General features: G+C 38.4%; 1 protein-coding gene across 1 annotated transcript in view; it reads right to left on the reverse strand.

The window, feature by feature from the left end:
- Positions 1-299: 299 nt before the first annotated feature.
- The window catches only part of CDK5RAP2 (CDK5 regulatory subunit associated protein 2), an 83,634-nt gene continuing 59,600 nt past the window's right edge, over positions 300-24,333 (reverse strand). Inside the window, exons 27-39 of the mRNA XM_059828637.1 lie at positions 22,699-22,747; positions 21,720-21,904; positions 20,456-20,581; positions 15,932-16,048; positions 13,905-14,094; positions 13,567-13,688; positions 11,912-12,160; positions 10,155-10,238; positions 9,769-10,028; positions 7,256-7,402; positions 5,142-5,280; positions 1,665-1,711; positions 300-787 (exon numbers count right to left, since the gene is read on the reverse strand). Of these exons, the coding sequence (XP_059684620.1) occupies positions 728-787; positions 1,665-1,711; positions 5,142-5,280; positions 7,256-7,402; positions 9,769-10,028; positions 10,155-10,238; positions 11,912-12,160; positions 13,567-13,688; positions 13,905-14,094; positions 15,932-16,048; positions 20,456-20,581; positions 21,720-21,904; positions 22,699-22,747 (1,775 nt within the window). The 3' untranslated portion in view covers positions 300-727. The remainder of the gene's footprint in view (positions 788-1,664; positions 1,712-5,141; positions 5,281-7,255; positions 7,403-9,768; positions 10,029-10,154; positions 10,239-11,911; positions 12,161-13,566; positions 13,689-13,904; positions 14,095-15,931; positions 16,049-20,455; positions 20,582-21,719; positions 21,905-22,698; positions 22,748-24,333) is intronic.

Raw genomic sequence — 24,333 nt, forward strand, 5'->3', positions numbered from 1 at the left:
ATGACATGTGCTTCTCCCCTACCTTACAAACACTGCCGTGGACTGGAATCGTTTTAGTTGAACTCAGGAAACAAAATCTCTAATGTGGCTTCTTTGTTCAGTAAGTGCTCCAAGTCTGATGTTTCAAAAAAAACAACACAAACACTTTGGTGATTATTTTTCAGTTTAATTATCTGATTCTAAGTAATATTTTCAGACCTAACATCAATCTAAGTTTCTAAGAGGGCAATAAGAAAGCTCAGCATCAGGCTGCTTCCAGAAATGCTTAAAATGCTTTAAAACATTGAACATTTCTCATATTGCTACAAAATAATGACAACTGGCAGGTTTTTTTTTTTAATCTACATTCTTTTAGCAGTAGAGAAACAGTTTGGAAGGTGAATCACGTTCTTGATTCTTTCAGGACCTGTTTGACTATATAACAACAAATAGTTTTATAACATGACAAGTACAAATATAAAATTTCAAATGAGCCAACTTTAAAAAAATCTGGATTTTTCTTCACTACCTCCAGTACCTTGCTTCTGTAATAAATATTAAAACCCCATCTTTTACATTACAGAAAATGTTAAATAAGTTATTTACCAAAAGATTTCTTTTTTTGTTTTTCTTTTTTTGGTCAAAGGCTGATTCTGTTAAAAGAACAAACATTTTTACATCAATAAATAGTAAGGCATAAAGAAGCAAACAGTCACAGGACCAGCCTTTATTAGTGGACCTTTCTCCTTCAGAGAATCCTTTTTTTGCTGGTATAGGAAGGTGATTTTTGATTCTCAGCTGCTGGGACCTGGTTAGAAAAGCAGTAATTATTACTATTTTACGGTACTTCAAATGCACACCATTTGTCCCTACCCCTGGGCCCTAATGCTGCAAAAAGATCTGCAAATAGGAGCTTTGTGGTCAGCAAATCTTTAAATTAAAGTGGTAAGACTTCTGTAAGCAGAAGACTTTTTTTCAGTCATCACTTTCTAACTCAGGTAGGGCTGAGACAACAGTACAGCAGCTGCGTAGGGAAGCGTTCGAGAAGGCACTGCTGCTGAGGGTAAGGGAGAAGAGATTCACGGAAAAGGTTAGAGGGAACTTTGAGGAGGCGCTGGGAAACATACACTCAGTCAGAGGGGAGTGGTGTGAGGAGAAGGATGGGATTTAGGAGTCAGGAAGTGTGTTACATCCTTCTGGGAGAAATCAAATCTGAACAGTGATTACTTAAACACTCAAACTAATTTAATACACTGCATTAGCAAATAGCTGTTTGCAAAAGCTTTGCCTGTTGGGTCTATATTTTAAAAAAAGCACCACCAGTTACTAACACATACACAAGCTTTAAATAAGGGTGCCTTTTGTGAACTTACTCCGTAGACAGGTTATTGGACTGTGATCTGCTGAAAATAAACTACTGGAAGAAGATGACAGACATGAATATTAATCTAGGGAAAGCATCAGAAAGGAGAGGGTTTAGCTGTTTATGTGGTCAGTCATAAAACTCTAATTTAAACGTCAAACATTGCAGAATATTTATCATGCGAAACTGCTGTCACCAAACTCGGTTAGGTAGCAAACCTAAAGCAAATCAGACTAATTCTGCAAAACACTATTGACACAGCAATGCATATTTCTAATGAGTTTATACCAAGGAATTAAATGCAAGCAAAAATTTTACTTACTTCCAAGTTTCCTCTAGCCTTCTTCAAGACATCATGAGTTAAAACCACTGGAAGGAGAGAGGAGATTAAAAAGAATACTGCACAGTCTTTCTATATACTCTGTATTCAAGTCTTAAGACCAAATATTAAACAAGGTATGAACTCACATCTACACGATGGCAGCGACCAGGCAATCACACACACCCCTACCACCACTTCAACTTTCCTGCTCACCAAAATCCAGACCCGCTACTCCCTCCTGAGCCCTGTTCAGAAGCTCAGGCTGATGTGACAAACAACAAACAGTTGCAACTACCCAAAATTAAGGGGCAACGCTGTACAAGCAGACAGAGTCAGGGAAGAGCAGATGGAATTACTCAGGAGCACAGGGCTGGTCCGAAGCAGGACCACCACTAGAATGCCATTTCCTACCCCTGGCCTATGTTCCAGCTAGCACATAATCCGCTTTTCAAACCTAAACATGTTTTTAAAGTTTTTCTACCATACCAAGAATGATACATGTGAAAACACATATAGCTCATCACTACATTTAATATCACAGGTATGAACAGCCCCCTGCGATACTGATGACCTGGTTCCCTCGATCTAAGTCATCAAAGGAAGACTTTCTGTTTAATTGTAAGGGGAGATGGTGGATGAGGTAACTACAATTTGATTTATTAGGTAGCCTACTTGGGCGGGGGGCGGTTAGCAGGAGAGGGAGAAAAATGGTGCAGGGGAGAAGTTACGGGGGACGACGGGCTGGGAAGAGGACAGATGGCAGAAGATGTCAGCCAGCTCCTCCAGCAGTTCAAGGACAAAGCAACCTATATATGCTTAGGGGAAATGATGTCAGTGGCTTGCTCTGAAGGGTTCCAAGTTTTCGCTATTCATCCAGCTAGTTTGCCTCTGTGGGGACAGCGCGAGACCTGTGAATGGAGGAGGGGATGCTTCTAAACAAAACTGATATTTAGAAATGTCAGGTTAAATATGTGATTCTCTAATCTGTGTCAGCTCCATAACTGCTGAAAAATACCATTCACAAGTACCAATTTAATATTCCAGTCTCAAAAATAAACAATTTAGCCATAATAAAGATTTTTCATTACAATAATAAGAACCAAACAACTCCAAGGGTATAGCTGTCATGAGATAATTATACCCTTGGCAGATTACTGCAATTTGGCACTGCATTGTTACATGTTCAGAGGTTCAGATGAGGTTTAGAAGCAATGAGTTCTCTCGCCAGAGAAAGCACACAGAAGACTCTGAGCCACAAGAATGTTCCAGTCTCTGCCTCTAAATATATTTAGGAACACTCAACTAAATAACAGAGGAAAGTTGAATATCCTCAGTGGAGTGGCCAGCTAACAGGCTGTTTGGAGAATGAAGGCAGGCAAGGTCACCCGCTGCGATGCCTTTGCTTTCTTACTAGCAAAAGGAGAAAGGAAGAAATAACAAAGACAAGTGTAAGCATCCTAAACAAAATCCAGCAGCTTCATATGATCCACCAGTTTTGTTGTATGCTTGGTCAGGAATTTGTGTACAGATGCAATTTAGAAACATTTCTGAAATTGCTCTTTAAGGCAAAGGTAACTTGACATCCATAATTCCCATCATCAATGAAACTTACAGAAAATCCTATCTAGGTCTTTCTGTGTGGCAGAGTGCTCTCTGCTCATAAAGAACTCTACTAGTAAATTCATTTCACCTGGCAAACTAGATTTTTCTAAATCAAAAATATTAAATTCAGTACATGAAGAGAATTTAGAGGATGTGACACTAATAGCGAGGCTGCTGCTAGCCAGGCAGTGCTTTGCATTAAGGAGATTTCAGAAAATGCAGGCTTCATTTTATTAGGACCTCGTTCAGATGAGGTTGAACACCCTGAAAAGGAGTGAGCAAAATAAGGGGCAGATGTACTGTTTTCTTGTTGAAAGTATGGGTAGGTGGAATGGCTGTGGGGATAACATTTTGGCCATATGGGTAAAATCTCTGCTGATTTATACTCTGCCCAGCCCTACTGAAATGACCCAGTATGTCTGAGATGTCACTGGAACTAGGAACTGACCAAACTAAACCAGTAAATCTACCCCAGGTATATTGTTTGGACAGACATAATAGAATAGCTTTGATCTTTCTTTATATGACAATCCCAAACGGAGCTATTCATCTTTCTTTAAAACCTGACCAAACCATAATTTTGGATTTAATATAAGTAACTTGTACATTATTTAATACAACAATTCTGAAAGAAGTTACCAAAAACTAGCCCATAAATGCTTAAAAAAATATATAAAAATCTGCAGGCAGAAGGTACATGTACCTTAGAAATAAAAGTAACAGGCTATGGAGCAAAATAACATTTATTTCTCTACATTGCATTTAAATGACTTGAGTAACTTACAGTATTATGGCCATTTTCATAACTTTGTATGATGTGTAACATTGTGCAGTCTAGATGAACTACTGACAATACAAGTGCCATTCCAGCATAGACTAATGAGTCATTTTCTCCCACCTCTTAAGAGAAGGTAAGGATAGATTTTATATTTTTTTTTAAGAACAAAATTAAATCCTCCTCCCACAATACACATATTGCCATAGCATGAAGGTAGAGAAGAGGTTAGCTCCATTCAAATCTCTTCTGATAAGTGATTAAACTGTAAAACAGAAGAGCGATGGATCTCTTAAAACAGTCACCTGGCTTAACACAGCTCCAATATAGCCCATGCCCCACTTGTTTTCATGTTTCCACATAATTTGCTAGATACGGCTGCTAAGGGTAAAATATCATTTCAAAGCATGTCCTACTTTTTCTTTAAAAAATGACTCATAGTAAGCTTTTGTTTCCCTTCTTCTGAGCCTCCTGTTCTCTTGCACTTCTCAGTCTGGTGTACAGCATTGACACATCTCCTTTGCTGCTGCTTTGGCTTTTCCCAGTATTCAGCTATCATCTAGTGCGATACACGCCAACAGACAAGCGCCTCAGAAAATCTAAAAGCCTAATTCCACATTTATCAAGACTGAGGCAAAAATCATAATTTTGAGAAGGACAACATCAAAAACTTTGGCTGGAATGGTCTACAGCAACAGTAACTTCGCCTCAGTCAGTAACTGTTGTAGGACAGAAAACTATTGTGGAACAGCAATATCAGAAATGGAATAACTCAAGTAATTAGTGGCAATTAGTGGCAGCTGCATGGATTGCCACATTACCAGTGGGTTGTGTAAAACCATGAACCGCTTCTCCTGTTACTCTATGCAGCCTTTTGTAGTTGGGCAACTTCTTTCCATCTGAATGAGGCTCCATCAGCTCTGTACAGCCTGAACCTCATGAATTGTTTGTCACTACCAAGCGAGTGCGCAGAAGGAAACACCAGTCAGAGCAACTGCAAAAGAACAGGTGCCTATATTCATTTTGTTGTTTCTCCAACTTTAGAGGTAGCCACGGACTACAAAGATAAAAAAAGAACCAGTAAAAAAGCATACACTTACACTGGTCAATGATGACTTTCTCCATGTTTTCCTTCAGCTGGTTTGTGGAGTGCAAGCGTTTCACTGTGCTATGTAACTTCTTCTCTTGCTCAGACAGTTTCTTACGTAATCTAAATATTTCTGCTTTCATTCCCTCATCCTAAATTGAGAGAAGAAAATATTATATTAAAGCATTATATAAAGTTCTTTGTACATTGTTAATTGCTAAATACGTTTGTACAAGAGCCCTCAAAGCTTCCTTAGAGTATGAACTTAAAGGAGTGAAACATCACTGAGTGCCCGTCCTTCCACATTCACATCCCCAATGACATATGGTTCTATGACATCTGCCAAGAGACAACTACAATTCTTAGCTGGCTTTTAGCACAATTAATTTTTCTGCTAGTCTGAGAAAAGTCTTAACATCAGTGCCTATTTTGTTTTTTTAAATTTCCATTCCTCTCTTCTTTTTTATTTCCCCTCAACTAGAGAATATAATGAAGGCCAGTGCTACGGGATCAGCAAGTATTCTGTCTGCCAGGTTCAGAACTTCCAGCTTCCTTCTCCGGTGTTCTGTTAATAGTTGATGCTGCCTATACCAAAGGGCTGAAAGGCGTTGTACAGATGACTGGGATGCTTTTAGTGCAAAGTTATTTGACACCATCATTATTCAAGGTTCAGTTTTCACCACCAATTCCAACAAAGTGTATTTTAAAACAGGACTACGAGTAGCCCTGACGTAGTCTGCCAGTATCACTGATCTGGATCCTCATGCAAACTTAAGCTTGTACATTTTTCTTGTGCCACTTCTTAAATAATAGTATGTTCTCGAATTCAACGCTAGCATTTAGCTCTTCAGAAGAACTGATTACTCACAACTCCAGTGGGGCTGAGGAGAAGGCAGTGAGTGCGCGCTATCTTTCAGCATCAAGCTTCAAGAGATATTCTTTCATATACTGCCTTTACGACATCAGAAGCAATCTAATGTCCTTAAGATCTCAGGATGTTGGATAACAAACTGTAGAAAAGATTCTATTAAATTCTGCTTAGGTGCAGTCCTGGGAACTGAGATCCCCCACACACTGAGGTCCGATTTTCAGAAGTGACTGATCCAGACCAAGAAGGTTTAGACCAGCATGACAGTAAAGCATTAGATGGATCACACATACACTGAAAGACCTCAGCGTGTGTATGATATGTTCAGATACTGCAATCCAGGCCACCATATAGCTGTCTATATAGAATATACACATAAGGATAAAAATGGAAGTAGACACACTTCTCAAGACATCCCAAACAGGGAACTGAAACATCAGTGAAGTATATTAGACAGCACAGTTCATTCTTACTGCTTTTGTGATTTTACACATTTAAGGATGCTAGAAAATAACAACAAAAATGTTTGTTATTAAAATTATATATAAAATGTTTACTTTCCTGAAGTTGGGTTTTTTCCAGCAATATCCTGCCTCCCTTAAGAAACACATACAAAAACCTCAGTGAAAACACTTTAGATTTATTTTAAAGCCAGAATTTGAAACAGTTTCATTACTGAGTGGTGGCATTATGACAGTATAGATAATTCATTCCTCATTCAGTTTATTTCCATTCATTTGCATAGCGCAATCCTTTTTAGTTAAAATGTTATAAAACTTGTCTCAAGGTTTTGTCACATTTTTAAAAAAGCATCCTATTTTACAGCTTAGGCATCAGAAACGTAAAAGGAATCTGTAGCTCAGATTACATCAAAGTTGCTGAAGTTTCTGTTGTTACTAGTATATATACATAATCAAATTGAATTTGGTTCCGTAACAGACAGTCCAAAGCTTTCCTTGTTGAAATGGAACGTTTGCCACCTGTCTATGTTTCCTGAATACAGAATACATCTTTAATATAAAGTATTTTGTAAATAAACACCCTGGTATACAATATGATCGGGATAGAAAGCCAGCACACATTCAGCCTTAGCCTTCAGTGATGAGAGCTAACTAAATCCTCGTGTCCAGAGACTGGCCATCCTAGGGTCGTGATTTTCAAAACATTTTCCCAAATGACATGTTCCTAACTGGTGCATCTTCCTTGACACATTACAACAGTTACAAAACCAAAAACCCCAAAATGAAACATAACAGTACCTGAGTGCCATGAGTAGTACCGTGAACAGCTTTCAGTGGAAGGGAAACTCTCCAGAGAAGTTTCAGTAAACGTGCAGCCTCTTCTAAAATCTGCTGCACTGTGTGAGTATTTGCGGAAAAGCTATGCAGTGATGCCTGGTCTGGTACCTATAGCATAGCATTAGAGACATGTTATATTTTATGCTTAAAACATTATGAAAATGTAATCTTAATTAACGGTTTAAATCCAGTTGGTATGATTTCATATTTAAGATTATGTACACAGCTACTGTGTGCCACAAAAGCTAAATTGTTAGTTTACAAAGACTGCTGAATTATGCATTATCTTGAGAACTTCAGGAAGGGAGGGGATTTATTCTAATCAATAACCATGATTAATAATAGATTATATTTACTAGATCTGCTATGCCACATGGTAATAGTTGGCAACTCTCTTCTTTCTCCATTTGCATTTCGTGTCACGTTATTTGAAAGTCAAATGATTACAGACATCAATTTAAGCAATATAGATGTTTCTTCCTTAGCAGACCCTTTAAACTGTTCCATTTAATGCTAAAATAACTATCAGGACACACATAAAATGTTTTCCTCTGCTGACAGATGAGAAAATCAAATTGAAGAAATTGCATAAATGCGAAATAAAGGAGGGAAAGAATGCAAGGGGAGCAAATGAATTACCAAAGCAATGGTGATACAGAAGGGGGAAGGGTAATGAAAGAAAAGCGTTCACAGTTCCTGCCCCATGCAGCATAGCATTTGAATTCTTATTTAGCATTGTTATCTAACCAGAATCCTCCTGTCACGTAAAATATCCCATTTGCTAAGTAGTTTGAAACTTCAGTGATGCAAAGCTTGATAGGAAACTGCAAATTGTGAAACTCAATGCTTTTATCTTTACACCAACAAAACAAGTTAAAAACTTACAGAGAGATTACTTTTTCAGTCATTATCAGTAACTTAACTAGGTCATTTGAAAATATATGATACTTCAGAGAGTCTTAAGTGTCATGCAGACATCATTTTACTGTGTGAGCACACATGTGATACCACAAAAAGAATTTCAGAATCATTGAGGACTGCATCTTCAATAGCTTTACTAATTATAACTAGAAAAATAAGTAGTGTGAATTTATCCGTGCTGTTAAGACCTTCTGGTTTTTGAAGAGCAGCGAGTCTGTTTTACCATAAAATATTATTATATTACCATAAAATCATAGGGGTGAAAAGGACCTTCAGTAGTCACCTAGTTTACTTTCCCACTCCAAGGCAGGAAAGCATTACATGTACTTTTTCAAACATTCACGTAATCTGTTCTTAAAAGCACCTCCAGGAACAGTGTCTCTGAGCAGCCTCCATTCCAGTGTTTCACTATTTTTACCACAGGCACGTTGTTTTAAAATGCCTGAGCCAAGCCTTTCCTGTTGCGGTTTAAGTTTAGAAGTTTAGTTCCTTATTAGCTGCCATGGACATGTACAGATTGTTCCTTCCCTTTTGTTGAAGCTTGTGAGTAGATTTGGCTTACTCAATCCACCCCAAATATGCTATCATTAACTGTATCCAGAAATTAGCAATATTAAATAAGAAAAAAATAATAGCATAAGCAAACACTACTTGTTCTACTGATTCTAGAGGAAAAGGATGACCTATCTCATTATTCTAGAGGAAAAGGATTGACATTATTCAATACAAAGCAAAACAATTTATTGGTTTAAGAATTATTATGTTTAAGACTACAGCAAGAGCACCATGACTTGATATCACTGTGTCACACATGATGCAGAAAGGATGATACACTATGTCTTAGAGGACAATATTTGATCATTAATGAGATATTCAAGTTTCTAGACTAGCTACTGATACTGCTGAAGTGTTCAACTGATACCAGGAAGTGGAAAAATATTTAAGTTTTCCTAATATAAAAAAACCTCTATTAGCATACATCAATCAGTAATGTACAGTTATCACCTGGTATTACTAAAGGGCTGAATACAAGTAAGCAGGGAACTTTACCAGCTGTATATCAGATTTCTTTTAACTGTCTTGTATTTCCTGGGTTTATCCCAAGCCTTCATTACAAGAAAATCTCAATTATTTTTATCCTTAGGTTACTGATACATAGCCCTAGTTTAAGACCTTTCTAAAGCATTTTAGAGTTTTACCTGGGTTTTTCTGTTATTGTTTTTGTTTGGCTTTTTTATCTTTTCCAGTGTAACAATCACCAATTTCCATGGTAAAAGCAAGTAGTTTCACCTCATCTCAAGTTGCAAGTAAAAGTGAGATTGCTTATTAAAGGACCAGAATTAACTAATTTATCCGTAGCCTCATTAACCCAGAATCACAAATAGGTGCTGGCATCTAGATGAGACTTGGACTGTCAAGGTTGAGGTGTCCTGACAGAGTTAGTCAGTTAATGGTGCCTCCTGCACCATTAACCCAGTTTTTTGCTTTTCTAATCTATACATTCTGCACCTCTAGGTAAAATTCACCATCCTCTGACAGATTTCACTGTTTACCTTTATTCCAGGCTCCTGCAGTTTCGTACCAGTGACCTCTCTTAAAGAAATCTCCATTTCTGCTAAAACCTGTTGCCCTTCTGCAATCTGTTTCCGCAGAGCATTATAATCCTCAATCAAGCCAAGAACGTGGCGCCCATTTTTGTCTGCCCACATACGATGTCCAGGCACAAGACGTGGGGTACATGCCGTACTGGAAGATGAAGTGCTACTGCAGTGTGAAGTGCTGTCTAAATCGTCTTTAGAGGCTGAGTGCGTACCTGGGACCAAAAAACATTTTAATTTTTTTTTATCCTTACATGTAGAACTAATTGACACTAGACTTCTCTTAAACAGCAAGTCTGGGATACTGATAACATGCACGTTTAAGATACTTTTGTATGTACCTGTTTTCACTAGCGAGATGCAATGCCCATGTTTCTGCAGCTTACAAACGTTTCTGCTGGTAGCAGGGCATTTGCAAAGATTTTCTATACATAAAAACGGGACAAGGAAGAGTGTATTAGTAGAAGTTAAACATGCATTAAAAAAACTTCCTAGCTCTATTTCTATTCCTTTTTTTTTTGCTGATGCTGCACTTGGACTCAGGAAGCAGGGAAACAGCTAATTTTGTGGTACCACACCATGTATCTTCCAGTATTTACCTACATTAATCTTTTCAGCATCTATCCAAAGTTCTAGATATCTCCCAAAATCAAGTCATAGTCAGAAAATCTAAAATACATCCTGATGAAGATACTTTAATCAACAAATGTAAGCTTCCCATTAACTCCACAAAAAGTATGATGCTCTCCACAGCTATGCCATACTTAAGATCATATCTATATCCGCCCTCTTCAGACCTTCCAAATTCCCTAAGTACCTATGCGTAAGGACTAATCACAGTGCATCTAGAAAGCTAACAAATTCAGCTGTTGACATTCCAAGGACTCTTTCTGGTCCATACCAAACCAAGCTATTATAACTCTATTCGTCATTTTTTTAAAGAAATAACATGCTTCTCCAGCTCCTACCTACTCTACCTGATGCACATCAAAAGCATCATCTAGGATTCTACCTAGAAACTAAGCAGGAACAAATGCAATTTGGGGATACTGGTGGTACAGGTTCGCCACAGTAGCTGTTCCACACCTACTTGATCATGACTGGCCCTAAGGAACCATTCCCATATGGAGCACGTGACTGTAATTTAGTGTTCAAGTATAAGTGCACAGAGAATGGTAGCAACCCGTAAATGTTATCTGCTACATTCCGCATCTATCTTTCTTGTACACAGTACCGTAGAGATTTGCTCATTACGTATTTCAACTGAAGTATGATTCTGATTGGACACGATAGACTCACAAAAGAAGTAAGGTGGTAAAAAACCCAGTTGTGCCCCACGAGCTCTCACACTAATCCTGTGACTGGTGCTATTGCTCTGTGTGGCGCATAAGATTTAGGTAGGCATGTTCAAGTGAAGGGTATGAACCTAAAAAGCCCCATTATTGTTGCTTCCCATAACACGAAGTATACCTGTACAGGCAGTTGGAGAGGTGGTTTTATGCTGGGCATACAGAAAGCTGCTACTGTGCAGAGTGCTTCAGCAGCAAGGAAGAACATTCTGGTGCCCTCTGTATCCCATGTACATCTACATTGGGACCATAATCTAACCCTGTGTGTAAACACTACATTTTCCCTGATTTGCTAAAACAGTATCACTTAACGGTGATTGAAATAAAGGTAAAATATTCCTCAGGATCAAAAAGTGGACAACTGATTTATACAAAGACCATTTAGCGCACTTATTGATCATTCTTGAGTAATACATAGTCACCCTTAGCGAATACTATAGAGCTCTGCATTAAAAAAAGAACCCCCAGGTAAGCAAAATTTACAGCAATTTCATGTAGGCATCCTTCCATCCCAGAGACTGTCTGCAAATGTTTTTCTTGAATGAAAAGGAAGTGACAGCTGGAGGCTGTAAGACCACGCAGCATGCGTTTCACCTCCCCGTGCACTAATAGCTCTAACAGGATAGGGATTTGAAAGGCCGATGGGCAGCTCCCAAATGTACACTTGATGTTGTAGAAGGCTTTAAGAGCATCTTTAAAGAACAAGGCACAGGTTCTACAGTATAACAAAAGCATGTATGGCACAGTACCGTTCATTCCCGCATAATGCTGAGATTCTTGTTTGAAAAGGTAGTTGATATTCACAGCTGACACTGATCCCACTTCCTCTCTCTTTTTTTTTGAAAGCTGTTCCTCTAACTTTTCATGCAAAGACTTGTTTGTCTCTATGCTTCTTTCAAGCTGCACTCGCAAACTCTGTATTTCAGTCAATAGTTCATGTAAGTCAAGTGGATTATTCTGATCTTTTCGGAATTCTTCTGATGCATCACATCTGGGATCTGAGGCAATTTCAAAAAAAACACTTAACATCTTTAACAATTAAAATAGTATTAGCCATTATCAGAATGCTGAGCAAGTAAATTATAGCCAGCTTTATCCTCAATATTAAGAATTAACTACAAACAGCATTAAGATAATGGTTTGACAAAAAAGCATGTCTTAATGGCTTCTACCCTTGAAAGATTTAAAGAGCCGAAAATTATTTTTTACGTTGTCCATAAAAGCTAGTAAGTCTCATGCCAAAAGCAAAAAAATATAATAAAAAGTGAATGAAGAGAATTTACAAAATTTGAAGTGCATTAATGCACAGTCTGGGGAAAGTAAAAGGAATAGGTAATCTCAGAGTGCGGCGAAGGGATGGAGTAGAATTGGGAGTTTAGTTTTCTACAGACGGAAGAAGAAAATAGTGATCACCTGGCAACCAGAGGAACAGATCTGAACCTGAAAAAAGTAAGAGCTGTGTTCCTCTTTTCATAGGAGGAGGTCAGTACATAAACAATTCCATGTATTCTCTCACGCTGAAATCAAACTGTTCTCCAGACAGTGGGAAGGGGCTCAACTGCAGGAAGAGGGTGCTGCTACTCTCTAATTACATTACCAGTTCTGCAAGCAAACTTACTTCTATCCCTGAGCCTACTCTGGCTGAAAGCCTTATGCCAACAGGGCTCTTCTGCTGCAGCTAGGCATGAAATACAGTAACAGCAGGGCATATTACTTAAAGTGGCAGGAAGCAAAAAAAAAAAATCAAGTTTTACAAGAACTTCCAATGGGAAATTTGCTGGATCCTGTAACGAGTACGCAGCAGTGAACAGCATTCCACTTCTTTACCCAACCATACCAACAGCTATGCGGTGGTATAGCTTCTTTAAAAGGGGTAGGAAGAACTCATGCAAGTCTCCTTCCTACCCCTCACCTTTAGTGACAGAAAAGTGGACAGGAAATTATTAAATGTCTCGTTCAGAAAACAGTGCCAGCACTTCTCCCCAGCCCTAGGGAGGAGACACTACCCTCATATTCAGACAAGAGAAAGGACAAGCTACCTGAGTAAGCAGTACCTGTGAGGCTGCAGCAGCATGTATTGAGATGACAAGTAAATATCTAAGATCCCCACAAAGCTTATCCAGCCTGAGCCACTGAATCTTCAGTATTTGTTTTTAGCTTAGCTAAAAAGGTAAAGGAAACTTGGGTGTGCCTAGTCAGAACATATCACACATCTCAACCTCGCAGTTACATTCCTAAGTAAAAAGCAGCATTTTACCATCAAGTAGTCAGTTCTACTTTGCATAGCAGACACAAGTAGAAACAAAGAAATCATGACCTAGCCCTACTGTCCTTTGACAAGATCATATTCAGAGAGGGAAGGGTTGCAAGGGCTAAGGGTATAGAAACAATTGTGCATTTATACCTGTCCTCTTCCTTCTTGCTTCATCCAACTTTTCATAAACCTTGATCTCAGTTCGGAGTGACTGCAGTAACCTCTCATTCTCAGAGAGCTGACATTGCTTTACATTAATTTCTGTTTGCAACCTGTTAAGTCCCAATAAACGGCAAAGTTAAGCGTTAAATTCTTATCTTTTGTTTCAAAACCTAAAATCCATTCCCCTTTCCTCCACAATTCTTCCCTTGCCTTTTGAATATTATCTATGCACCTCATTAATGTTAACAGCTATGGCTAAACACATGCTTGTCACGTTGACAATTTTCTTCTCTAAATGAATGTCTAAATACAGACAGAATCAATACCTGTTTAATTCATTACGACTGCTGTAAATCTGACATGTCAGATATCTGGTTTCATCCTCCTTTTGGCCAATTTGTTTTTGCAACCTTTCATTTTCTTTCTTGATGCATTCATAATCCTCATGAAGATGCTCAATGATTGCATTCTTTTTAGAAAGAGATTCTCTTAACTTTTCATTTTCTTTTTGTTTATCTGAAACAAGAAGAAACACAAGGTATTTGCAATGCCCACAACCCACTAAAGCTACGCTTTTTAATAAAACCAGCTTTTTCAGAGACTGTCAGAAAATAACAGCTGCTCTCGTGAGTTTTAGGATTTCAGTATTTCAATTTTCTAATGACTTATCGCTAGCTGCATTTTCTGTAACGTGCAACATTTAACCCCCAGGACTCACAAAGGCTCAGTAAAAACCTGTGTACAGCCTTATACGCCAAATGCCCATAACACCTCTTGGAATTTGGTCAGAAGGATAGTATTCAACAACTAGTGTCAGCAGGGTCCCAAAGCAGGCACATGAATTTTGCCAATCCTCACAAAATCATGGATTTGACTTCTCTTTAGGAAGAAAAGAACACAGTAGGATTGTTCTAGGGCATGTTGCATTCATGTTCCTCTTTGTCTTACAGAAATCCCTCTGTCCTCTCCTTCCCAGCTCTATTCATCTGCCAAATGTATCGTATCAGTCCTTCCTTCCTTGGCACAAGCTATTTCGCCAAACTGGTTCTGGGACAAAGAATTGCTGATAAGGGCAACTGAGCATTCTGAGACAGCTGCAATCAGAGAGGCTTATGGGGACCCCAAATTTTTTGTGACCCTATGTTTACAGCATCGGAAAAGGAGGCAGCAACCTCGGCAAAGAAACAGCAGGGAGGAATCGTTCCATCTCCCAACAATCAGAAAATCATTCCCTCGTCTTCAGCAGGCCTGTTGAAAGCATATGAAAATGGTAATCCCCACATGCTGTTAAAAATGTGCATCACCACTCTTTCACTACTGAAAACCTAAGCTAAGACTAGACAGAAAGCACCTAAGACCAAAACATGCAGGAGGTATCTAAGAGGCTTTTCTTTCTCTAGCGCATCCAGGAATAAAAGGAAAAGAAGATTACAAACTCCAGAGATACTGACATTATTTTAAAACACAAGGGCAACAATGCTCTATTCATCATGGTTCTTATAAAAAAGAAACCCTGATATTGTCAAACGTGGAAACAAACAAAAGCAGGGATATATTAATTAAAAAAGTAGAACTTGAACAAACTGATAAGCACCAAGAGGCACTAAAACAGATGAGAGAATACAGGATTCTGGAAGAAGCACCAGTGCTTTTACACAAACAGTCTGAAAATGTGGAGAGTTATAACCTAATTGTAGCTTAAGCTGCTTTTAAGAACCTATTTGGCGAGTTGTTGGCTTTCTTGGGGGGAAAGAAGAAGGAAGACTTTTAACATTCTCTCTTCACAGGTGTGAAAATAAGGAAAGTGTAAAATTAATCTCAGAGATCACAAAGACTTCCAAACAGATTCCCTCAGTTCTGTTCTCTTCTAAACTGTTCCCAAAAAGAAGATGACTTGGCCTGTCCAGTCAAGCCCCTGCAGCAGACTTCTGAGTGTACTGAATGGTTTCGTTTCCAGCAATAATGCTATTCTATGGAGCTTTTTTTTTTTTTTTTTTTTGTAAGAGAGCTTCAGAATGGAAGCATGGAGAAAAAGGAGCAAGAAAAACATAATAAACGGCATGGGGGGAAAAGGATAAATAATGTATAAAAAGAAAGGAATACAAAAAGAAGAATGGAGTAATGAAAGTGAATATCATATGGAAAATGCTACAAATAAACAGAAAGAAGGAACATTACTGCTACTCCTTTATCATTGGTAGCCCTGGTTTTAATGCTTATGGTTGAGCATGGAATTTCAGGGGTGGAAAGAATGGTTAAGTCAGTTTAATGAATGGACTGTTAATATTTTATTGTTTTCTGAGCTGAAATGAGTTGCAGTCTACTCCTGCAAAGCACAGTTTTACATTTTTACCTCTGGATCCTTTTGCTAGCATTGCATTCAGGACTTGATTTTGCTTCCTCAGGAAATGTATTTCAGAAGTCAGGGAATTATGCTGCTCTGAGCCATGGATAAAAATGTTTGCAGAACCTATAAATATATACATAAAAGATGATTTATGAGTCATCTCTAGGTCATTAAAGATTAAACATTCCAGACAAGAACAATGTAAAAAATTGCAGAAAAACATGTTATGAAAGATATTCTCCCCGTATATTTTGAAGGTTATCCCTACAGACTGAAAGGCAGTTCAGGTTAATGCCAAGTAATCCAAAGCCCTGCATCACAAGTACCTCTCATTGCTGGACATTACCAAAATTGCAAAATTATCCCTGGCAGTCTTTACCTATCAGTTAAAATTCCAACAGGACAAAATGCAGGAGTATTTTGTGACATTGCTATTCTTTGAAAATAATGCAAATGGTACAAAGGTTTACCATATATTTCAGTCTTGCTCTGTTCATACTCTGTTGTATTTAATGGCGCCATTGCAGAGGACCACCATGTTCTACAAACTAATCCACGGTGGCCAATGCAGGAAGTAATGTAAATAGTCTGGTAATACATTTGTTACCACGCCAGTCTAGAGCATAAGGCTGGAGTCACTGTCTTTGCCTCTGCTTACAAACTGAGAACCCATTTACGATCACTGGAATGGAGACTCATCCCTCTTAAGTTCGTGTATTCAATATTTAGATATCTGAGCCAGTGTTGACCAACCTATGGCTTCCATCAATAGCCATGGGGAGAAACAGGCACCTCCAGAGAGCGACTCGTCCAATGCATCCTCTCCACACCTCTCTGCGGATGAGACGCCCTGTTCTCCGAAGAGACATACTTCTCTCCAGTGCCTCCACGAGAAGCTCTGGGTAACCGGCACAGATCTACATGTCTGAGTTTCAGAAACCTTAAGGCTGATGAATACCACTCTGAGGATTTTATTGCGTTAGTCATATGAATGTAAGTGTTAGATCGTGTATCCAGTCAGTCAAATTCCAGCCTAGGTAACCCTCATAACGTACTGTATTTATGCTACTCATCCCACAGCGATGTGTAATGTTACAGTACAGTCTGAAAAGTGCCACATTCCACTCTCAAGGTGGCTGCCTCTGAAATGTAAGTCAAGTAATTGTTATTGCCCTTTATAACCTGCTTATAGTCAGTAAAACACTTCAGGACCCACCAGAATTAACATTACTATTAAAAGCATTTTTCAGTTGATTGGTTATCCCAGTATCTCCTATGCTTTAAGGCTTGAGATAACTACATGAGTGTCAACTATTTGGTTAATAGAGAAATAACCAGCTGGCAAAAAAAATTAGCTGAATGTATGAGGATGATGCCTTTCAGCTCTGGCAGTTCAATTCAATTTGACGTGCTGCACTTCCTCTGAGTAATCTCATTTTATTGTAATCCCAATTGAAGCTTTTACCCACCACCTAACCGGGAAGTAGCATGCCATGATATGCACCTCTTGTCGTTACTGAAAGACTCAAAGGCTCTAGAAGCCTGGCACTAATGGCATTTTACTATCTATATGTTAAAGAGTTGAGGTAGCTATGTGAACTCAAAAGCTTTTTCCTTTCAGATTTTAACAAAGCAATTCAACTTGAAGTGGCAAGGCTTGATGGTCTCATCTTGATTCTAATTTAATTTATTGCCCATCACCCAGCTTTATCCTATTTGAAAAGTTATGCTATCACAGTTCTACTGAAAGGCTTTAGAATATAACTATTAGTTACCTTACATAATAAGGGATAATGTAGACCCAGTGGTAATAAGGCCACAATCCTGCAATTTGACCCACTACTGAGACTACTACTTCTGTGCAGAGCCCTGCTGACATCAATTACGCTCTCCATAGACGCAAAGGTCCATCTAACCAGAGTAAAGTGGAGCATCAGGGCCTACAATTGCAATACACTTGAGTTTTCATTATGTTTTGTGCTGAAAAAGTGAGTGCTAAGGAAGCGTACCTTGAAGGTTTCAAAGGAAACACTGACTGAAAGACAGGCGCTATTGAAATTCACAGCAAAGAGGAAGGAAATGTTCACTCCCAGGTAAAGCAAAATAAAGGCATTCTAAAGCTGATGATAGGTCTGAGTAGAAACATTCGTTACTTACGGGTTAAAAAAGCAAACAAAAGCCCCTTTTAATGTTCACTGCCATTAATAACATTGGAAACCTAGGAAACTCAAAATTAAACCTTTGATTTTATTTTGAAGCCTAACATTTGAAATGATTGAAGCAATTATTTTAGATCTACTTGTACTGCAAACCTCAGCTCTATAGTAACGAGGTAGTCATTACCAGCACTTGAGTCATTTATAGAATACTAGAAGCCCAGAGGCATTTAAATACTTAGAAAATCTAAATATTAAAAATAGCATGGCAAAAATAGTGGGCAGATGTGTGTATATACATCCATATAATATTTATCAGACAAGAATAATTCTATGCATTAACTTTGGTTGAACAAACAACTCAATAGCCAATGAATTTAACAGGCTCTCGTCAACAATTAAGTATGTTACAAGTTGGTTTTATTTTTTAAAGGAAAACAAAGTAAGGATATTAAGTTAAAAGTAAAAAATTGTTTTGAATTATTATTTCCAAAGCTAAAATCTGCTTCAACTTCACTTAGAAACAACTTCTTACACTGGAAGTCAAAAAAAGCCCATCTATTAGGAAAAAAAAGTAGCATCATTACTAGAAGAGAGAATACACATATCTGATAACATGAAAGAGATCTTCAAAACGGAGAGAAACAGGAAGCACTGAAAGAACATAGTAAGAAAAAGGAGCTGTTCTAACAGGTAGTTGCTTTTTTCCTTTCTTTTCCAAATTTCTCCTCCATGCATTGGTAGATGCACTAAGGCAACAAGAAGACAGATGGAAGGCATAAGACAGTTTATAAAGAAAATATACTTTCACTGCATTAATGGATGCCCTTGCCAGAATCTTTATGAAGCTGTAAAAGAGCTGGAAGTGTTTCAGTGTGGTTATTTCACGAGAACAGTATGCCTTTCCAGCAGTGTAAATACTTCATGAATGAAATGGATGCTTTTTATACACCTTTCCATCACTGTAAATTATTCCTGAAAGCAAACTGCCATTTGCAGGTAGTCTCCATTTAAACAACAACAGAAATGGATCATGGGGATGATGTAAAACATAATGAATCTAATGTCAATATTAGTGAAACTGAGTAAAAGGAAAGCATGTATGTATTTATTGCCTGCTTCCACTCTGAGTAATATTGCATATTAATCAACTGTCCTATGGGGGAAAACGTGGGAAGGAGAGCAAGAACAGAGTAAAGTGTAGGAAAGTACGCCTGGTACAGCGTGCTTGAAAAGGTGCTACAAAAGCATCCGTAGTGAAAGCCTGCCTACCCTCCTGTGGAGAGTTTTAAACGCACCCCAGAGCTTGGCTTTCAAAGATGCTGAACGCTAGCAACAGAGAGCAGCGACTCTCAATTTGCTTACCTCTTTTTAGTATTTTTCATCCACTACTTTATATAAGAGTTTGGAATGAAAACCAACTCTATGTTAAAATTTCCATCAGTTTCTGTCAGGTATTTCTCATTAAAAACTGAGGATGTCATTTTGTGTGGAACACATTTATCACACCAATCAATTCAAATGACAAGCTGAACATCATGGCCTAGGCTCTGTCTCACAGGTATTTTGTCCCTGTACGTAAACATAAGCTGGCTTTAAAGCAGTCAGAAAATTCCAGAGAAGGCCTCTCCAACAGTTCTGTTAGCAGCAGTGCTGTACCGACCACCCCAAGTATACACGGAGTAGGCGTAGGAAAGCTAACTCCGCAAAATTCCTACTTTGGATCAATAGCAGCAATGTCACTTAGAGCAAAGCACCTCCTCCCGTATCCATACTGGGCCCAGGCCGCCTGAAATTATGTTGATAAAACGGGCTTCCTCTCCTGCAACTGCCCCTGGCTGCACATGGCAGAGAATTAGAAGACGATGACGTCCTAAAACCCCAGACCATTATAACAATAATGGTATCCCAACGGCACCAAAAAAAAAAAAAAAAGCAGGCTGTTTGCTGGTAACAGAACTAGGGGGTCTTTCAATTCTCTGTATGAAATTCAACCACAGCATCGTCAAATATCATAAAACTACCTGGTAGTCCTATTCTCTTAGCAGTAAGTGCAACTGTAGGTTTGAGGCTGTGTAGTGTACCTGTATCCCATAAAAGATTTGTGCATTGGTACTGGATACACTTCAGGCAATGGACTCAAGGAAGAGGCACATTAGATCTGTATTTATGCCACTCTACAGGCAGCGTGGAAAAGCTGTGTCTGCTGATGGAGCTCAAGATGCAGCAGTACTCAGAGAAGGGCACATCATTTTCCAACTGTAAAGGGGTGGGGTTTATTCAAAAAAGCACACAAAACATTTCCAGCAGCATTTGATCCCTCCGGCTTTAAGCAGGAAAGGTGGATTTAATTTGTAATGAAATAAATTCTTACCTTGATCTAGTTCCTTGTCTGTTACTTGTCTCTCAAGCTGCTTCCTCAGTCTCTCATTAGTTTTTATGGAGTATTCTAAACGTTGTCTCAGGATTCTAATTTCTTGCAGATGCTCCATTAATAACTCTACATAAACGAAGAGACCACTTCTTATTTAGAGTAAACGTTTGTATTCCTTTACACCATGTACTCCTGTCAAATCTAATGTGTGTTAATACTAAAAAATGATACAGAGATGTTCAAAATGTCACACATTAAATATCTGACTCCACAACAGTCTTTTTTCATATAGTACCCACACCGTGCATTTAGTGAAAACTCCTACTCTACATTTTAACGGTCCAGTTTTAAGGCTCTTCAGATTTCTTTGAAGTTCCTACAAGACTGTAGTAGATAACAATTTTATCTAGGTAAAACATTCCCCATACTGGGAAATGAATCCAAAGTTCTGCAACACAGCTTCACATTCGGGCTCGACGCACCCATAGTATACATTTTTCCTTATAACAATAAGAAGCTTACCAGAGTAACTCAGATATAAATTTGACTTTGACTTACACAATGCATACCGTAATAAATAAATCTGTTCTATCGAGTTTCATTACCGTACCTTTTCCTTCTTGCTTTGCCATTCTACAATTTTTCTTCCATTGGCTGTAAGTTTCAGCTTTGCTCAGGAACTTATCTCTTCTAACTGTCACTATCTTATTTGTCAGTTTATCCATGTCATACACTCCTGGTTTACTCTGCAATATTTTTCTCCTGAAAATACGTGCTATCTCAGCTATTAAATTTTCATCGCTGCCTATAGCAAACTACTGCAAGCATCACTTGTGCTTAGTGAAACTATCCAGGTCAAACATGACACCACTTATTAATTATGCAGCACTTACAATTCTCAAGGAAACACAATACTGGCTTTTATAAAATTAGAAAATCTCTCTTTTTCAATGTAATAATCTCTTGACAATTGTCTATTTTCCTCTTATAACTTGTCTATTTAAAGACCGTCTGGAGTACTGTAAAAGATGATACTCTAAAACAACAAAGACAGAAAATATCATAGTTAATTTTGTTTCAAACAGGAGGTAGTTCAAATCGTTGTCATCTCTGTATGCCTTATTACTGAAATTGCAATGATTATGCAAGATACTGGAAAGCTGAAGCAGACAAACATTCTTCATTATTTCTTAATTAATTCCCTTGTGTCTTACTTATCACATTTTCCCAGTATCTAGCGAATGTTCAGTGGGAAAAAAATTACCTGGGGGAAACTTATTTGGCAGAAGCGCCAGTGTGCCATGCTGTCCTTCTAGGTCATGCCTGTGCTCAGGTGATCCAAGAGATGACTTTTCTGACAAATCAAAGTCAGACAAGCTATGAAGAGCAGATGGTACAGGTGATTCATCCTTCAGTTGCTGGTACATTGTGGTGTTCTTCTCGTTATCCCTTTTGTGCCAAACAAAACGTTTAAAAATATAAAAATTATTTTATTACTTTGGAAGCATGAACAGAGAGCATGGTGTCAAATTTACAGGACACAGGTAAAGCAAGTGAATTTACACGACAGAACATGACAAACCACTACACATCAGAGGTGTGTATCAAGACTGAAACTGAGACCTCCCCGAAGTCAGCAGGAGCAATCACTGGACCTCCAGCCTAGTGTTCACATTCCAGCACCAGGCAGTCACCTTGGCGTTATGGGGACCTCGAGCTGCCTTCAACAGGCAGCTCAGGATTTCTGTAGCACAGAAGAATCCCAGGCTGGCATAAAACCAACATATGCAGCATAACAACACCTGCTCTCTTCACCTTCAGCATAAGGGTGTTTTGCGAATGAAGTTCAACAGCACTGTACTTCAGTGATCCTGAGCTAGCCCCCAAGGTCACAGAAACAGAAAGTTAGCTGACTATCCCTCCCAGAAGCTGCAATTAGGATAATATCTGAACATCCGCAACAGTGTATTATGGCACATGTTTTGTTTGTTCATAAAAGGAACAATCCTGGTAGCATGACAGATCCTCTCAGTATCTCAGCTGCTTGCTGAGACGTGGGGAAAAAAGCCTTAGCTTGTTTTCTATGGATATTTTATTAACAAAATGGATATTAATGAAACAGACAACATAAGCAAAGCCCTCCCAAAAAGCAAAACAGTGGAAGTTGTGCTACAAAACATGGGGCATCCTTATCAACTTACCCAACGACCCTATGTTTGATAAACTTTCAGTTGCATTCTTACCTTTGAGCTAATTCATAAAGTATAGTAACTTCTGTACCTATTGATTCTCCTGCAAAGCAGAAATATCTGATTAAAAACAGATCTTGAGAATTATACTTTTTTCCCCTCCATCTTAAACTATTTAAATATAGAATGGTAAATGAACGAGAAATTAGAGAAGTCAACAGATACTCAACACACTATGTATTAATGTCAAATGTTGTACATGAACGAAACTATTTATAGCCCAGCAACAAAGCAATAGCTTTCTCTGGAGTTGAAAAAAAATTACTAGCTACCACAGGTGCCAGATTTTACAGCCTTGGTGTTTTAGTTAGCATACAGATGTAAAACATTGTGCTATATGGCAAAAGGATTAGAGGTACATGCCATTACTACTTCAATAAAAATTATATAAAAACAATTCCATCTCACTTGGATTTTGTCCACCCAGAGTCAGGCTAACCAGTTATCCTTAATAAAGGGGCATACACAGGATTTTGCCTGCAATATTCTCAGTGGTATAGTGTGTGAGCTCAAGCACAATTCAGTGCAAGAGACCTGGACTCAGACACTAATTTAAATAAGGAAATAAGAGTTTCGTGGTGTCACCTTGGCTCCCCGTATTTTAAAATTTTTGTGCAATTAAGCAAAGTGGCAGGCGAGAGTTGCACAGCTGAAATTTCAGGGGAATGAACTGAAGGTCAGGATGGAAACACGGAGACAGACGGTTGTTTATGCTTCTTCTTTACAGTCAATTCTTAGTATGCTGGATGTTCTTTATAACCCTACAAACATCATTTTATTTTAATGTGTGATTCAATGCAACACCATTGTGCTAGATATATTGAATTGTCTCGGTTGTCAGTGACTTTTCATAGTATATAGGATACCATCTGTTGGTTTGGGGATTTTTTTCAAGGCATTTAATGTTTATTCGCTACACAGTCTTCTCATTTGTAATGCAAGGAACCTCTGTAGCCACTGAAATCATTGAATACACTCAATCTTTTATTACACTGCTATGACAGACTAGCCATAATACCTTTTTCTCATATACAACTCCTTTATATGAGCAATCGAAACTGCAACATGCTGCCACTATCTTTAATGAAAGGCAGAATACAGATCATTGAATGGCTGGGCCCTGAATGTTTCTGAACAAAGCGATCTTCTAGAGCCAATTTCAGGAAGACGTAGGGGTCAGGGTCCCTATTTCAGGCCACCTCAAGTGTTTCGCTGACAATGTCAGTTTTGCAGCTGACATCTGTGGAAGTATTGCTAGCTCTTTGGGTCAGAAAGAGCAACACTTGTGAGGACAGGAAAAGGTCTTTCTTGCTGAATTTCACTCATGTTAGCATCCCTTTTCCATCACTTTGCTGCTAACTTTCTTCAATCTATGGACTGAAGGCAATGTGCATGATATACTCTTCCTTCAGGTGACAAACGTCGATTTTGATGCTCGTTTTACAAAACATGGTTGCATTTTAGCTCTCTGTTATGAAAGATAGCATGCTTTTCTTAACCAGCTAGACTATTTGGCAGCAAGATGCAGGTCTCTTAGGAAAATAATTAGAAATGTCAGGAATAATACATCTCCTGATATGGTCCCACTTCTTAGATGTTTAAGGCTTTGTTTTTCCAACTTAATGCTTT

The sequence above is a fragment of the Gavia stellata genome, chromosome 24, assembly GCF_030936135.1.
Source record: "Gavia stellata isolate bGavSte3 chromosome 24, bGavSte3.hap2, whole genome shotgun sequence".
NCBI lineage: Eukaryota > Metazoa > Chordata > Aves > Gaviiformes > Gaviidae > Gavia > Gavia stellata.